Source organism: Ananas comosus, linkage group 3 (genome assembly GCF_001540865.1).
Source record: "Ananas comosus cultivar F153 linkage group 3, ASM154086v1, whole genome shotgun sequence".
In the NCBI taxonomy this organism is placed as follows: domain Eukaryota; kingdom Viridiplantae; phylum Streptophyta; class Magnoliopsida; order Poales; family Bromeliaceae; genus Ananas; species Ananas comosus.
Window position 1 is genome coordinate 14,891,672 of NC_033623.1, and position 18,549 is coordinate 14,910,220.

General features: G+C 34.7%; 3 protein-coding genes across 3 annotated transcripts; 1 reads left to right on the top strand and 2 right to left on the bottom strand.

Annotated features, from left to right (window-relative positions):
* On the bottom strand, positions 1,085–2,700 carry LOC109707070 (expansin-B3-like). Its single transcript, XM_020228136.1, has 4 exons — positions 2,412–2,700; positions 2,121–2,230; positions 1,827–2,020; positions 1,085–1,673 (listed from the first exon to the last, which is right to left on the bottom strand). Exons 1-4 carry the CDS (start codon positions 2,602–2,604, stop codon positions 1,334–1,336), a joined length of 837 nt encoding a protein of 278 aa, XP_020083725.1. The 5' UTR covers positions 2,605–2,700; the 3' UTR covers positions 1,085–1,333.
* On the top strand, positions 8,325–11,439 carry LOC109707982 (expansin-B6-like). Its single transcript, XM_020229540.1, has 4 exons — positions 8,325–8,553; positions 10,410–10,519; positions 10,601–10,794; positions 10,936–11,439. The coding sequence occupies exons 1-4, from the start codon at positions 8,367–8,369 to the stop codon at positions 11,273–11,275; spliced, it is 831 nt and encodes a 276-aa protein (XP_020085129.1). The 5' UTR covers positions 8,325–8,366; the 3' UTR covers positions 11,276–11,439.
* LOC109707670 (expansin-B15-like) lies at positions 12,588–14,297 on the bottom strand. Its single transcript, XM_020229127.1, has 4 exons — positions 14,066–14,297; positions 13,854–13,966; positions 13,561–13,754; positions 12,588–13,167 (listed from the first exon to the last, which is right to left on the bottom strand). The coding sequence occupies exons 1-4, from the start codon at positions 14,241–14,243 to the stop codon at positions 12,837–12,839; spliced, it is 816 nt and encodes a 271-aa protein (XP_020084716.1). The 5' UTR covers positions 14,244–14,297; the 3' UTR covers positions 12,588–12,836.

The window sequence follows — 18,549 nt, forward strand, 5'->3', positions numbered from 1 at the left end:
ATTTTTTGTTGTTGGTGGAAATTAAATAGGTTGAATATTAGGAAATTAAACAAATACGATGTAGCCATGTATTAGTCAACTTGTTGATTAAACCAACAATTTGCAATCTAATATTTTATTTCGGAACCCCAGTTTTTTCATGCGCATCATGTATGCCATGAATTTTGACAAATTGATTGTTTAACTAATACCTTAACTTATTGAATAATAATATTGCGCATTTAGATTATCCGCGCGCGCAACTTGAGCACAGTTTGGCCACTAGTAATTCTCAGCCATTATTTTAGTTTCCTCTCATTGCGGATTTGTTTTTATGGCCACTCCAGTGCTAAAAATTTCGTTTTCCATTGATAAAAAAAAAAAACTTTATTTTCTTTATCATTTATTATGGTAGGGACTGATAATCTGCTAGTACGTAAAATAAAAAGCGACTCCAAACTGACACTTAGTTGTTTTTATGACTATCAATAGTTACAAGATAATAATAGGCCATAAATTAATGCACAACAGGAGGTCAACTAGGTAATGCCCAATTCTCTTAATGGCCCAATCCAATCCCAACCATTTAATACTGCACAAACCAAACCAGAACTAAGCCCAATAAAATGGTTCATGGGCTGGGCCACAATCAGTCCAAATCTAGCCCGATAAAGAACGCTCTGTTGAACACATTAAAAATCGTAAAATTTGATAAAATGTGGTGAGGTTCCGAAAATTATGTTTAAATTGGTAATTAAGTTCATTTAGCAACAACAAGCGCGTAACATCGTGTTCTTGTGTATGTTTTTATTCACCCAGTGAATTATTTGCTGTAGTATTTTTACCAAATAAAACTTCATAAATTGCTTTTATATTCTTCGAAAAGTTCCTGAATCCCGTGACCACGAATGGTCCAAACTCGATAGGTCGAATCTCGTCGTTGGGTTACACGGGTCCATTGGCACCACAAAAGCATATACCCACAATATAGAATGGTCCATGCATAAATCACGAGCGTTGTCGCGTTCTAACCTCCGCTTCACATGAAGTAGCAATCACTTGTTAGTTATTTTGTAACGTTCTCAACGAAATAATGTGAAGCACATATTAAAAAAAAGTATATATAAAGGGGAGAAAAAAAAAAAAAGGTTAAGCACATGTTGATGATAGCGACGTGGAGGGGAGGGCACGCAAGCGCCTCCTCTTCTTAATTTCTACAATCTTTTATTCCTTTGTTGGAGATAACACTTGCGCCACCACACAATAACTAGTGTATTAATATAAGCCATAAGAGTGCTTGGTACATTAATTCTTAGTTATGTAGCTCGATTCATTTTTGGGACAATTACTGGAACTAGTTGCTGTAGTTCACGATGGACCGGTATGTCGAGAGGGGTTGCCAGTCGGCCGGAATGACGTTCGAGGCGACGAGGGTCTTCCCGGAAGTGAGAGTGGAGAGCCGGATCGAGAACGGGCCCTGCAACGCGTGGTCCGAATCCAACCGCCATATCGCGCCCCACGACTCGCGCATCGGAGTCCACGTGCCTGCGGTAGGGCCGGCGCCCTCCATGAGGTCAACCGATGCCAGGTCTCCGTCCCCGTCCTCGTACTCGATCAGGATCGCAAAGTAGACCGGGTTCGAGCCTTCCTCGACGTGGAAGGCTATGTTGAGTCCCGGGTAGTTGCAGGGCACTCTGCGAATTTAAACAAATCGGGGAGGTTTGTTACCTAATTGGCTCACATTTCTAGTTTCAGGGTCTGGAGTTTGAACTTACGACCTCTTTAGCTCAACTCTGATGTCTTATTTCTGGAATACTAGTGGTTTGGACGGTTACGTGAATACTCACCGAGTGTATTGTATTTGGAGCTTTCCTGCGTGGCGAAGCTCGTCCTCACGGCCGGGCTGCGCCATGGACCCGAACGACGTCCCGCTCATGTCGAAATGGACGGGTGCGTCGAGGCAGACTCCGTCGAGGCATGCGTCGGTGATGGTGATGGTCGAGGGTTTGCCGGAGCAGGCGGGATGGCTCGTGCATTTCACCTGATTATTTGTTTAATTAATTTGATTAGTTAAGCGGATTTAACACACTGTTATAGCTAGATTTGAGATTTTAAATAACAAATTACATGTCTAAATTGACCTGATAGCAAGCTCCGCATCCTTTTCCGGATTTGAATATAGTAGGATTCCCACATGCTGTCATTGATGAAAAGGGGGGTAGGTTCACATTTTTGAAGCCACATCCACCACCTGGTTTAAGAAACTAATTACCAATTATCCAATATTCAACTACGTACGTAACTCCTATTTATACACCCACAATGTAGTATAAAAAAAAAAAAAAAAATTCTCTCTTTACAAACCATTTCTACCTCAAATATCGAACAAATTAAGGAGATTATACACACACAAACATATATGTATATATTACCATTATCGTCGGGTCCGGCACCGGTGGGTGCACCGTACCAGGTCACGCTCGCCGGACCCCAGCTCGAGGGAGCATCGGAGTAGTTTAATCTTTTGTACTCAGAACAAGAACAAGAATTGAACAGTGAGATTAATGCAAGCAAAGCAATGTAGTAAACTATGGAGGAGGCTTGTTTGTGAAGAGGAAGAGCCATACTGATGGGGCTCTTTCACTGAGCAAAAGAGGCAGTATTAATTGTGGAGAATATAGAGTTTAATGGGGTTTTGGTTCATAAGTGTGCGCACATTGAAGGGCAATTTATAGGGAAAAAAAACTGGCGATAGAGCGTGCCAAGTTGGGTTCACATGCCTAATAGAAATCAGGATAAGACAATTTGTAGCCTCGCATGAGCGTGTATTAAAACTAAGTAAAAATGCACAAAACTTGCTATAAATTATTTCTAAATGGGCTTCCAATTTTTTAAAATTTTGATTTTATTTTAATCTTTCAACTTGCTTGATATGAATCAATCAATAACATTTTGACCTGAAATTTAAATTTATTATTTATCTTTACAGATTTAATTAGTATATTTTATAAATTTTGCACATAAATTTATAAAAATAATTATTAATTTAAATTTTAAAGTCAAAATAATATTGACCGACTAAAACAAAATAAATTAAAAAGTTAGATACTAAATCAAAACTTTGAAAACTCAAATAGCAGACTCAAACTTGTATATAGTTTAGAAAAATTATGTACGTTATTATTTTAAATTGTGGCAACTTATGATTTTTTTTTTTTTTTTTAAGGATGACAAGTGGGGACCACAATATTCACATGCGAAGGATACATAATAACCTTTCTATGCAAGCAAAATGTTGCTTTGCGTGGTAGTAATTAGTAAACCACCCTATCACATGCTTCGGCTTAGTATTATACTTTTTTGAGAAATAGATAGTAAGCTACCTGCTTCATTCATTAAGGAAAATGAACTAGGCGTACATGATGAAGACAGCTGAGGCCTCCTTAAAAACCGAAGGCAACCAAAAAGTCACTAAAAAAGTACAGTGTACAGAACAAACCAAGGAAGTAACTAACTAAAAGAATTATACTATTTCATGTTATGTTGATATGTTAAATTAATTAGAAATAATAATTAGGCGGTGGCCGTTTATCTAGTTAAGGCTTAAGAGTGGTCTCGGGTGCAAACACGACAAGCACGAATTTTGGAGCCATGGCCTCCCGTCGATCTAGCCGTTGATTCTGACTCGCGGCCGTTGAAACCGTTGTGTGGGGCCCACTTGTATTTTCCACAACATGGTCCTCATTATTTGCCTGGAAATAATGTTTATAATAATAATAATAATTCCGTTTCCCGGTAATCTCGTTTTGACATACATAACTACTGCACTTCGAGTTGTATATGTACGCATCCAACCATACTCTAATCATATTTGGCTAATATTTTTTTGAGAAATAGATAATATACTATATTCACTTCGTTTATTTTATTTAGAAATAAATTTAATTAAAAATATGAATCAACTAGCATTCGCTTTTGAAACCTCAGGTATCAACCACTAAATTCTTTGCCACTTGCGTTAGGAACGGTCGGTCATATTGGACTAATGTTTATACAAATTAACAATTCGTAAGATCACTTTCGATTTACTTTGCGCGAAATTATTTTTATATTACAAATTAATACACCCCTAATAAGGACAAAAATAAAATGCTTCTACATCTTTATGTATAATTAATGAGTTATGCTTCCTTAGTCCTCCTTTGGAACGCGCTAATTTGGGTTGTATACCGCGAACAGTATGCTATAATTCAAAGACCAAATATGTTAAACATGTTCCAGCTTATAATGTAAATGTTCATGATGTGCATTTTTTTATCTACCATTTGCAGGATTTTCATTAATTGCTATGACTTTCGAAGCTTTAATTTGTTGTTTTTTTAATGCGAAAAAGGACTGCGGAAAAGGGAGGAGGAAAAAAAAAAAAAAACGCATAAGTTGTGGCAAAAATTAAGGCCTATGTAGTCATAAGTAGGGAACATAACAAATTTTGGCAAAATTTTCAAAGGCGACAAGCCATAATCAAAGCCTAGATCAATGGGAGGCGCTAAACAATACGTTCTAATCTTGAAGGGTTAATTTGAGTAATTCTATCATTGCATGTGCATGGTGTTAAATAACAGACGAATTGAGTCGATCAGTAATTACCTGAACTCAAGTGCTTAAATTTTGGATCCGATTTCTCTTTTAAACAAATGAAAGTGAATTAGATATAATTTATTGTTCAATTAATTTTTCTCGATTGTCGTTAGTCTCCTAACTTAAAAAAGAAATGATCAGAAAGAACATTGTGGAATGGGGTATAATATTTACGCCCTTTTAGCATGTACCAACGGTATTACCCAAAAATAAAACTGGGTGCAATAATGCTGGTAACAACCGCAGCTTATTATAGTAGTACGTGGGCATCGATATCACCAGATAACGAAAACCCCCCTTCAAACTTGGTTTGGTTGTTAGGTGCAAGTGGTTGGTACTGAGGTCTCAAGTTCGAATTCTAATTGATTCATATTTTCAGCTAAATTTATTTCTAAATAAAATAAACGAAACGGATAGCGTGCTACATATCTCTCTCAAAAAAAAGAAGAAGTTATTGGGTGCAAATCTTGAGGTCGGAATTAAAGCTTCTATTTGATCAGCTCAAATTTCAATTTTATGTCCCTAAATTCAGGTAATACAGATAGATCTTTGGAAGAGTTCATAGACAATAAGGTAGCATTTGGATCAGGGATAAGGGGAGGGATAACCCTTTATCCCCTTTATCCAAACGCAAATTTTTTACCCGAGAATAGTAGTTCTCGGGTACCTGAAATAAGCTGGTATAACTATTCTCACCAACACTCAATTTTCTATATATAACCATCTACTATTTTTCTTATTCCATATTATCTATCCAAAAGTTATTTTTCTTATCCCCGGAAACAACCTAATTTTTATCCAAATGCTATTTTTTTTCCCCATACTTATACATATTCCTGTAATAGCTAATTCTTTCTTATACCCGAACCAAACGAAGTCAAAAGATCTTCCAATCAATTCACAAGGAAGTAAAATAAATAAACAAATATAAAAGTTCAATAAAGAAAAAATAAAGTAATCATGAGTTGATGTAGGAAATGATAAATAATACTTTTTAGAAACAGTCGTTACCTTTTAAAAACTTAAGTTGGTATTTATATATTTTTATATTTAACAAAAAAAACTTAATGTTTTGTATCCGACGTTCAAAGTTCGAAGCGTAATTAATTTATATTCTTAACTAAATTTATTCTTCAAAAAATAAATGCTACTTAAAAAATTAATGGGCTACGATTGGTTAGGGTATAAGTAAGAACTGCTTATTAAGGGGTAGGTATAAGTTTAGCTGTAAGCAGAAATTAGACCAATTTTACGTTTGAATAAAAATCGAGTTGTTCCTAGAAATAAGGTAAATAGTGTTTGGATGATTAGATTTAAACAAGAGGAATAAGAGTTATAATTTTAAATTAAAAATATTTTAGCTAACTAATTAACATCAAAATATTAATTAAAAATCGTTTAATAAATTAATAAATATATTAGCTATGAATATTGTATAAGATAATAAAAATATATTAATTAATTAATTAATTATAAAAATAGTTTAACTTTTTAATTAGTTAGTAAATATTTTAATTAGATAATTAGTGAAAATTTTAATTCGATTAAATAAAATATTAATAGTTGATCAATATAAATATTAGTTTATGAATAAATATTACAAATTATTAATAATTAATTAGCTAATTAATNATTGTTTTTAGTCTCGTAACTTAAAAAAGAAATGATCAGGAAGAACATTGTGGAATGGGGTATAATATTTACGCCCCTTTTAGCATGTACCAACGGTATTACCCAAAAATAAAACTGGGTGCAATAATGCTGGTAAGTGGTAACAACCGATGCTTATTATAGTAGTACGTCGGCATCGATATCACCAGATAACGAAAACCCCGCTTCAAACTTGGTTTGGTTATTAGGTGCAAGTGGTTGGTACTAAGGTCTCAAGTTCGAATTTTAATTGATTCACATTTTCAGCTAAATTTATTTTAAAATAAAATAAACGAAACGGATAGCGTGCTACATATCTCTCTCAAAAAAAAGAAGAAGTTATTGGGTGCAAATCTTGAGGTCGGAATTAAAGCTTCTATTTGATCAGCTCAAATTTCAATTTTATGTCCCTAAATTCAGGTAATACAGATAGATCTTTGGAAGAGTTTATATACAGTAAGGTAGCGTTTGGATCAGGGATAAGGGGAGGAATAACCTTTTATCCTCTTTATCCAAACGCAAATTTTTTATCCGAGAATAGTAATTCTTGGGAACCTGAAATAAGCTGGTATAACTATTCCCACCAACATCTCGATTTTCTATATATAACTATCTACTATTTTTCTTATTCCGTATTATCTATTCAAAAGTTATTTTTCTTATCCCCGAAAACAACCTAATTTTTATTCAAATGCTATTTTTTTTATCCCCATACTTATACCTATCCCTGTAATAGCTAATTCTTTCTTATACCCGAACCAAACGAAGCCTTAAGAAATCTTCCAATCAATTCACAAGGAAGTAAAATAAATAAACAAATATAAAAGTTCAATAAAGAAAAAATAAAGTAATCATGAGTTTATGTAGGAAATGATAAATAATACTTTTTAGAAACAATCGTTAATTTTTAAAAACTTAAGTTGGTAGAGAACGGTATTTATATACTTTTATATTTAACAAAAAAAACTTAATGATTGGTATCCGACATTCAAAGTTCGAAGCGTAATTAATTTATATTCTTAACTAAATTTATTCTTCAAAAAATAAATGCTACCTTAAAAAATTAATGGGCTACGATTGGTTAGGGTATAAGTAAGAACTGCTTATTAAGGGACAGGTATAAGTTCAGGTGTAAGCAGAAATTAGACCAATTTTGCGTTTGAATAAAAATCGAGTTGTTCCTAGAAATAAGGTAAATAGTGTTTGGATGATTAGATTTAAATAAGAGGAATAAGAATTATAATTTTAAATTAAAAATATTTTAGCTAACTAATTAACATCAAAATATTAATTAAAAATAATTTAATAAATTAATAAATATATTAGCTATGAATATTGTATAAGATAATAAAAATATATTAATTAATTAATTAATTATAAAAATAGTTTAGCTTTTTAATTAGTTAGTAAATATTTTAATTAGATAATTAGTGAAAATTTTAATTAGATTAAATAAAATATTAATAGTTGATCAATATAAATATTAGTTTATGAATAAATATTACAAATTATTAATAATTAATTAGCTAATTAATTTATAAATAATAAATTAATTAATTTTTTATTATTTAAACAATAGATAATAATTTAAATATATTAATTATATTAATTAATTAAATGAATAAGTTTATTTCAGGAAAAAGAATGGAACAACAGTTTTAAATTTATACCGAATTATGCCAGTTTATTTCAGAAACTCGCGAGTTACTGTTTTTAAATATGAAAATTTTCGTTTGAAAACAAAGGAGGAAACAACGATTTATTTCCCCCAGTTTTTGAACCAAAACTACCAACGGAAAGTATTAGTGGATACAAATGGATACAGCCCTCGTTACGTGGCAGTGCGTATCTTCCCATATCTAGTTATTTAGTTAGGTACGCACGCATCTGAGGCTTTCCATGTGGGTTGGCCCCAAATTAGCATGTTTATCATTACTAACTATAAGAAGTTTGGAACTAATCAATTTTTCTCCCCAAAATTAGCATGTTTATAATTGTTAACTTATTATAAAAGCACCCAATATGTTCTTTAGATTTTGAAACTCATCAATCTCTTCATCACTATTTGCATCTCTTTGCCTCAATTTTCAAATAATCAAATGGCACTTCGTAAGGGCTTTGGCTTTTGCACCTTTTATTTCATTTTTGCGTTTCTCTCATCGTTCAGCATTTGTGCGCGCTCCGAACAGAAACACTCCAACTTCTCTGCTGACGCGGCCTCACAGTGGGGCCCCGCCAGCGCCACGTGGTACGGCGACCCCCACGGTGCCGGCCCCGCTGACAATGGTATTATGTTCATCTTTTCTAGACAGAAGATTTAGGACCTATTTTGCCTAATTTTTTTTATAAATATTAAATAATTTTATTCTAAGAATATTTAACAAACTAGATTCTGATAATAGTACGTGTTAATTAATTGGTAAGAATCATATTTAGTTTTGATAATCTAGTATAATTTGTCAGTATTTATTTGATTTTAAGTGATTTAATTTTTTTTGTAGTTCTTGAATTTTCTGGGCGGCCCAATTTTAAATGAGCTATATTTGAAAGTCTGTCAATATTTTATTATATGTGAGTTTAGTCATACGTTTAAAACTAGTCTTATTGCAGTATTTTATATACTCCATTATCTTCACTACAACAGAATTAGGTTATAGGGACACATGTTTGGAACACTTTTGTATAAGTGTCTCATTTATACCAAAACTTAAAAAAAAATCTACTAATGCCTAAATATAAAACCCAATCTAATTAAAAATAAAAGATTACTCTACTCAACCCACCCCACCCTGCTCATTCGGCCCGATTAGAAACAGAAAAGAAAAAAAAAAAAGAAAAATCGATTATCATCTCCCCTTCTCTCCTCACTCAATCTACTGAAATCCTAGACGAAGATCCCTTCCTCTCATCCTCCTCCGCCACCGCAGCCAACGAGATAGAGTTCCGGCGGTTGCTAAATGCTTGCAAATTAGCAGCACTCTGTTATGTTATAGCGACACTTTTTAACTGTCACTATATACCTAGCGACTCCACATATAGCAACATTTTTTAAAAATGTCGATAATTTAGCCAGTGGCACTTTTTTGACCTATACCGACAATTAAAGTATCGCTATAGACCGTTTTTGTTGTAGTGCTTTAAGCTAGTCTTTTGGATGATAATAAGAGTAATGTTATCCACAAAACTCTCGCACGGACGACACGACATGAGCTGAGCTAGGGTGGGCGGCAGCATGCTTACCCGATTAANAAAAAAAATCGATTATCATCTCCTCTTCTCTCCTCACTCAATCTACTGAAATTCTAGACGAAGATCCCTTCCTCTCGTCCTCCTCCGCCACCGCAGCCAACGAGGTAGAGTTCCGGCAGTTGCTAAATACTTAAATAAGTGTTGCCAAATTAGCAGCACTCTTTTAGGTTATAGCGACACTCTTTAACTGTCACTATATACCTAGCGACCCCACATATAGCAACACTTTTTGAAAGTGTCGGTAATTTAGCCAGTAACATTTTTTTTAACCTATACCGATATTTAAAAGTGTCGCTATAGACCGTTTTTATTGTAGTGCTTTAAGCTAGTCTCTTGGATGATAATAAGAGTAATGTTATCCACAAAACTCTCGCATGGACGACCCGACATGAGCTGAGCTAGGGTGGGCGGCAGCATGCTTTAAATCTGAGATTTTTTTATTTTACTTTCTTATTTTATTTGTTGAATTTTCGAAAGTCTATATGGTGCGAATTGCATCACCCTAGAGATGTGTTGAAGGGATGGATCGTAGTTGTTATATCGTTAAAGGTGATTGTCGAAATCTCGCACGTAGAAAGGCAATCGTTATTTTAGAACAGTGCATAATACATTTCGACTCACAGCCTTATCTTAACCTTTTATATATCTCTGTAGTGTTGTACTATTATTTTGTACATGTATTTTTAAATGGTTATTTAAACTCTCCGATTCAAAATATTTTTAAAATAGAGCTATATTTTACAAAAAAACAATAGACAGATTTTCCAAGAGAATTCTCAAGTGTGATAAATTCTGAAAAAATTATTTGCCAGTATCAAAATGTATGTAGGAGAAAAAGCAATTAATTTTGTGAGAAGCAATTAATTAGTTTCTCTCTCTAATTCATTGAATAGGTGGTGCATGCGGGTTCAAGAATGTGAATCTGCCTCCTTTCTCATCCATGACATCGTGTGGGAACCCAGCCCTCTTTAAATCGGGAAAAGGATGTGGCGCTTGCTATCAGGTCTAATTACCCCAAAATTTACGAAGATTTAGTAAAATTAACCAAAAATCAATTGTATTTGATCGAGTAATTACATATCAGGTGAAATGCACGAGCCACCCGGCGTGCTCCGGCAACCCGTCGACCCTCGTGATCACCGACGCGTGCCTCGGCGGAGTCTGCCTCGACGCGCCATTCCATTTCGACATGAGCGGAACGACTTTCGGGTCCATGGCAAAACCCGGCCTCGACGACGAGCTTCGCCACGCCGGAAAAATCCCAATACAATTCACCAGGTGAGTTTGAACACCTCTATACTTTCAAAAATACATAAGCTCGAATATAAAAAATAACTCTATAAACATTTCCTTTGTTTTAATCAAATATTCTATTTGAGGTGATTTTCGTACATTTTTTTTCCTCGTTTAAATTCTCAGAGTACCCTGCAACTACCCGGGCTTGAACATTGCCTTCCACGTCGAGAATGGCTCGAATCCGTTTTACTTTGCGATCCTGATCGAGTACGAGAACGGGGACGGAGATCTCACGGCGGTCGATCTTATGGAGGGCGGCAGCCACGGGCAAGGCGTATGGACTCCGATGCGCGAGTCATGGGGCGCGATATGGAGATTGGACTCGAACCACCCGTTGCAGGGCCCGTTCTCGGTCCGGCTCACCACTCTCACTTCCGGGAAGACCCTCGTCGCCGCCGATGTGATTCCGGCCAATTGGAAGCCCCTAACCACCTACAGATCAGTTGTGAACTTTAGTAACTAGTAATTATACACAAAGAATTAATGCTAGAAGTGTTGTTTGTGAGGGCTATGCATTGGTTGGGGTTCGTGTAGCCACCCTTACCATTTGCTTGTTATAGTGTTGAGAGCACAAATAATAAAAATAAGACATGCTTGAAGATTTATCGATCTGAGCCATTAATCCATATATAGCACAAGTCCAAATATTGAAATTAAATATGTTGTTTCTAAACTTCAATAAAGTTTTGATATTTTTTTTTAATGCTTTTCGATACAATAAAAGTTTAGAATTTTAAAATTATTAGTACGCAATGTTTTTTTTTTCAAATATAAAATTAAGTAATTTGAGAAGTCATATCAAATAACCGGTCAAAGAACTTTTTTTTTTGTGTGTGTAATTGTCTTCATAGACGTCACCGAATGTAAGGACAAAATTACAAGTAAATAAACTTTACATCTCTAACCCAAAATTTTAAAATTAATTATATTTATACTCTTGTTTGTTGTAGAAATTTTCTTAATGATTTTTTCTTTGTTTGTAATTCAGGAACAATCCTCCTTGTGGAATGGAGTATTGAAATCAATATGCTATTTTTTAAAGGAAACTTAATTTGTTTCCAAGAATATAAATATAATTAATTTTAAAATTATTAGTACGCAATGTTTTTTTTTTCAAATATAAAATTAAGTAATTTGAGAAGTCATATCAAATAACCGGTCAAGAACTTTTTTTTTGTGTGTGTATTTGTCTTCATCGACGTCACCGAATGTAAGGACAAAATTACAAGTAAATAAACTTTACATCTCTAACCCAAAATTTTAAAATTAATTATATTTATATTCTTGGAAACAAATTAAGTTTCCTTTAAAAAATAGCATATTGATTTCAATACTCCATTCCACAAGGAGGATTGTTCCTGAATTACAAACAAAGAAAAAATCATTAAGAAAATTTCTACAACAAACAAGAGTATGCATGCTTTAATTAATCGACGTTAAATTCTATAATTTTCGAGTTTAATTTATTAGAATTAATCCAATAATAAATGTGAAAGTCCACGACAACATGAAATATTATAAGCCCAAAAATATATCTTAATATATTTGTTCTTATTATTATATCTAAATAATGAATCTTATAAGAAACAATTATAAGCCCAAAAATATATCTTTTTCTTTTTTTCTTTTTTTTTTGGGGCTAGTTTCTTTTGACGTGGTTTTTTTTTTTTTTTTACCTTGAGGCTCTGGTTGTCTCACCCATGTACCCTAATTCATATTTTTAATGAATGAAGCGGATAGCGTGCTATCTACTCTCTTAAAAAAAAAAAAATTACTTAACACACATAATCGACAACGGAGGGGAGAACTTAACGCCTCCTACTCTTTCCGCGCCGTCTTTTTATTATATATATATAGAAATCATATTACACCACACTTAGCATCTAGGGTCATACATAAATATAATCAGACCCCTGATACTCCCCTTAGTTACCACAATATATAACATTCTCTCACACACCATAATTAATACATTTTCAACTTTGACACGTACTGATCCATTCTCCGAACAAGCATTCGATCACTTAGCTGCTATAGTTCACCACCGACCGATACGTCGCCCCGGGCTGCCACCCGACCGGAATCACGTTGTTAGCCACAAGCACTTTCCCGGATGTTCCCGATGTGAGCCGGATCGAGAACGGAGCTTGTAGCGTGGAGCCCGGGTTCAGCATCCACACCGCGCCCCATGAATGTTCCATCGATTCCCACGTGCTCGATCCTCCTTGCATCAAATCGACGGCCTGGAGATCACCATCTCCGCCTACGTACACGATCAGGACGGCAAAGTAGTTCGAGTTCGAGCCCGAGTCGACGCGGAAGGTGATGTCGACGCCTGGGAAGTTGCACTGCACGCTGCAAAGCCAAGTGGATGTTTCTTCTTTTCAAATTTGTTGTTATATACGCTGTGTAAACGTTACTAATTAAATCCGGGAAAAGTTTTATAAACCGCATATATAGCATGTTTAATGCGTACGTGATAGGCGTGTTACGGCGTTAAGGACAATATTTTGGTCATAACGTTCACGAACGTCTTGTAGGTACGCATACACTGCGTACCACTTCTTGTTGAAGCCTTCATACTAGAATCTGAACAAATTTATTTTATTTGTCCCTATTTTTACTATATAGTCATCTCTAATAAATTTTTTTTCAAAAAAAAAAAAACTCAAATAATACTTTCTTAAATATTAGTGTGTCCCCTAGCTTATTCAAACAAATACGTGTGGGTACATATGAAATGCTTACCGAGTGTACTGTATTTGCAGTACTCCGACATTGCGGAGCTGATCGGCTTTGCCGGAAAGAGCCATGGCTCCGAATGCAGTCCCGCTCATGTCGAAGTGGACGGGCTCAGCTAGGCATGGTCCACCTGGGCATTCGTCGGTGATCACGACAGTCACCGGATTACCAGAGCACGTGGAATTTGCAGTGCACTTCACCTGAAAAATATTCATAGTTAAAAAGAAACGACCAATATATATACTAGCCGTGGCCAACCAAAAGCTAGCTCAAGTTACTTAGCGGCGTTAGGGTTCAACCTGGTAACATGCCCCGCAGCCCTTGCCCGAGTTGTATATAGAAGGGCTCCCAGCTGCGATCATGGAAGAGAACGGAGGCTGATCCACTGCGTTTTGATACCCGCAAGCACCACCTACATGTATATACGTATGTACAAAATACATGAGACAACTCGTACCATATATATATAATACATGTTCATATATATAACTTCATATGCGCACATACGTACCGTCACTTCCGGCGCCATTAGAGCTCCCATACCACGTCGCTCCTCCCGTAGACCAGCCAGAGGACGCCGCAGCAGATGAATAGTCAAAGAGCTTACGATTGAAGCATGCACCGGGGTTTATAAAGAGTGAGAATAAAGCTGAGAAAGCGAAAACAAAGGAAACGAAGGAGAGCGCCATTGCTTTGTATAGGACAGTGAAGAGGAATTAAATTTATAAGAAGAGTTGGTTGTGTGGTGTGAAGGAGAGTGTTTATGCCATGGGGTATTTATAGGCGTGGGAGTGTGTTTAATTAATAAGTTTAAGTAGTTCATTAATAAAAGAGTTACTTCAGAGTTTGCTTGTAGCACATGGCTAGCTAAGTGACTAGCTAGGGTCGTTACGTTAGTTTGCGTGGGAACGGATTTTGTGTGAGCGTTTGTGTAACTGCAGATTACGAAGCTGACGTTTGGGACCCACAGAAACGTCGTGTGCAGGCGTTTGACCAATGAGCTTTTGGTCAAAGGTGGCGAGAGCCGAGTGAATCATGTGATCGCGCGGCTTGAGCCTAATTCACGCAATTTATGGGAGTAGTCGTGTGCATGGCGAGAGCGAACGGCTTATAGTTCTATGCGATCGATTTGTGTTTTCCCAGAGTTAACAAAAAAAAAAAAAAAAAAGAGAAAAAAAAAAGGAGCAATTTCGAAGCAAAAAAATATCGAAGCTGTTTCATCTGCTTCACATCACGCGAATGATATGAATTTTAAAATCGTATAAATAGTAAATAAAATAGTATATAACTTTTTTTTGTCAGCTGAATTTTAAAATTAAAATTTTATATTTTAGACGTGAATTATTTTTATCACTTTTGCTTCTTAAAACTAAAAGCGAATACAAAATGCTCTCATAGGATGGCCAAGCAGATCAAAGTTAACGAAAAAAATTATTTTTTTTGGAAAAAAAAGGACTATACTTTTAGCCTCAAAAGCTAAACCTGAGCTTTTTTAAGGTCTAACGAGATCAAGTCGAGCCGAGTCGAGTCGAGCCGGGCTAGAACTTGAACTCATTAAACCAGACTTAAACCGTTATTGCGGTTAGGGCGGGCCCACACCCTACGAGCGCACGCACGAATTTCAACGCATCCCCTCCACTAAAAACCTCCCCAATCTCAGCGCCACGAAAGCGAGTCTCCTCCCCTTAACCGAGCCGTTGATGTTGGCTCCTTGCCGTTGAAACAGCCGTGGGCCCCAGCGAATCCTACATCATGGGACGGTGGGGATTGAATCATTGTTCTCGTGATATGCAACATCAGCCGTAAAATTTGGCGGGTTTTGGTGCTTGGACCCCCTTTTCCCCCGTCATTTTGTAGCACGACCTGAGATTTTCTCAACTCATTAATTCAGGAAATTACTTAATTAGCCAATTAATTAGGATAAGGATTATACGTTGACCTTTTTCTAATTAATGTATAGCATGTGATGCGATTTTATATCATTGTTCGCAACCTTTTTTTTTTACGTGCAAGTTATTCAAATGTCAATATCATGCTACTAAAAATTGGAGTAGCAAAAATTCAAGTCCAGATCAAAATGGGGTCGGATGACTGTAAGTGGTGATGGATATTCACTATTTCTAAATCCGACCGGTATCTAATTTTTGGACAACAGCTTGTATCGGCATTCAAGTCCGGTTTAAATTAATTATGATAATTTTAAGTCCAAATTTATAAAAAATTTAATATATATATATATATATATTCAGAATAAAAATATCATAATCATAGAACTATTTCATATCATTTGAAAATAAACTTTTTCAAATAAAAAATTACAATATAATTTAATTGTACTATTTTAACTATCACGCTCAAAACCGAGTTGTTGATCCAGTTTGTCGGAATTTTCATATCCGGATCCAATTAGAATTTTAATCAGGACAAAATAATTAATTTGTTTGGAATCAATTTTTCTAACAGAATTTTTTGTCTGATTTCGGTTAATAATCAGCTAGTTAAAAAAAAAAGTGCTTTTGGATAATTAAGGATCAATAGTGTAGAACAACAATCCATTTTGTATTGTAAACCTTGCATTAATTGCTAGTTGTGAAATTAATCTTTTTGGAGCCAGTGATGTTATTAGAGAGTGGTTATATCTCGCTGCTACGTACGTATCAGGGTGGAGAAGTCAAATAAAAAATATCATGAATTTATTTTTTTTTGATTAAACAGGAGTACACTCTATTTGAAAGAATATCATTAAATTTTAATCAAACTTTGAATGGTACAGATGTGTAGACACTGTTCACGAGTTCGTATGCTAGGTCGAAATATTTTGATTAAACTGTTACTACGTTTTGTATGAAATTACGGGACTTTTGCTTAATTTTTTGCATAAGCAAATGCGTTGGCCCCTAACCATATACATATACATGTGTCGTGCCACCCAGATTAGATTAGTTTGTAAGGGTTGGATTTGGACTTAATTTAATTTTCTTAAGTCTTCGTATGGCCTAGTAATGCAAGAGAGAGAGAGATCCATCTCGTATTTCCGACGAATTGGGCATGCATGGGTTGGACTTGAGCTCTAGTTGGGCATTATTGATTGGATTAGGCATTTTTCTGAAGATTAAGATTTTCGCAAGCATAATCCAAGCTTGAAATCCTATAATTTACATGTCAAATGAAAAAAAAAAAAGACATTCTTTTGAAATTTCGGAAGAGAAGTTTCCTAACATTTTATTAAAGAGACCAAACGTTGCTAGCACAAATGGCAAAGGACACAGTGATTAGTACCTGAGATCTCTAAGTTCGAGTTCTAATTGATTCATAAATTTATTTTTTAGAATTTTTTTTTTTTTTAGAGATAGGTAGCACGCTACCCGCTTCGTTTATTTCATTTAGAAATAAACTTAGCTGGAAATGTGAATCAACTAGGATTCGAACTTGAGTCTCGGGTACCAATCACCAAGCCCTTGCCACTTGCTCTAGAGACGGTCGGTATTTTTTTAAAAAAATTAAACAAAACGGATAGCATGCTACCTTTTTTTCAAAAAAAAAAAGTATTATTCTAAAGAGAGAAAAAAGTATAGCAATATTTTCGAAGAAACAAAGGACAATTGTATCTGTTTTTGAGATTAAGATAGCACTTTACTGTACTATTCGTTGAAAAAATAAATTTGGCTAAGAAAAAAAAAAAAAAGAGAGACAGCCGAGCCTCTAGAAAAGGAGATGGTCGACTCTACTTTTGCTAAATACATCAGCAAAAGCAACGTATGATTACGATTGAGAACTCCCCTAACTTCTAAACCACGGAAAAGATACTGTGGTTTAAATGAAGTTAAATTTAATGCAAAACTCTTTCCAGAAACCTACATATATAATTGCTAGATTCTCAAAAAAAAGATTCTCCAAGTTAATTGAAATAGGCAACATAAGCCTGTAAATATACGATCACGTATAATATTTTTAAGTTACAAAGAATAATAAATAGTTTTCATAATTTAGAACTTTTGAGATTTGAAACATTGCCCATCCATCTCCACTGTATACTTCATCACTATATTCAATTCATTGTAAAATGGTTTTTCTCTCTCAACCAATAACCCCTAGTATAGTGGCTAAGAGTTTAATAATTAGTATCTATAGTTCAAATTTCAAGGCGTAGTTACTTTGTATTTTTAGTTAAATTTATTTTTTTTAAAAGTAAACAAAGCGAATAATTAATTTACTCTCTTTTTTTTTCTCAAAAACAATAAATCCTGAGAAAAAAACACATCACGGCCATTCAAGATATTGATCTGAAGTAAATAAAGAATATTTTTCTCATCCAATATGTTGATCTAAAATATTTTCCATCCACAAATTTCTGGGACTATACATTGGGCTACTGGAAAGGAATGTATTGGCATGTAGCTGAGTTACAAAATATTTCTTTGCTATCCAATCGTGCACGAAGATCCAGTAACAATGACAATACATGCCGAGTCACAATTGCCACAGCACATAATTGAGGAGATTTTGGACCAAGTTCTCATAAGCCACATATACAATTGTGGAATTGTAGACATAAACGTGGTCATGTTACTCTCGTGTGCNATAAGCCTGTAAATATACGATCACGTATAATATTTTTAAGTTACAAAGAATAATAAAAAATCACTCACGTAGATTTCATAATTTAGAACTTTTGAGATTTGAAACATTGCCCATCCATCTCCACTGTATACTTCATCAGTATATTCAATTCATTGTAAAATGGTTTTTCTCTCTCAACCAATAACCCCTAGTACAGTGGCTAAGAGTTTAATAATTAGTATCTATGGTTCAAATTTCAAGGCGTAGTTACTTTGTATTTTTAGTTAAATTTATTTTTTTTTTTTAAAGTAAACAAAGAGAATAATTAATTTACTCTCTTTTTTTTTCCTCAAAAACAATAAATCCTGCGAAAAAAACACATCACGGCCATCCAAGATATTGATCTGAAGTAAGAAAATAATATTTTCCTCATCC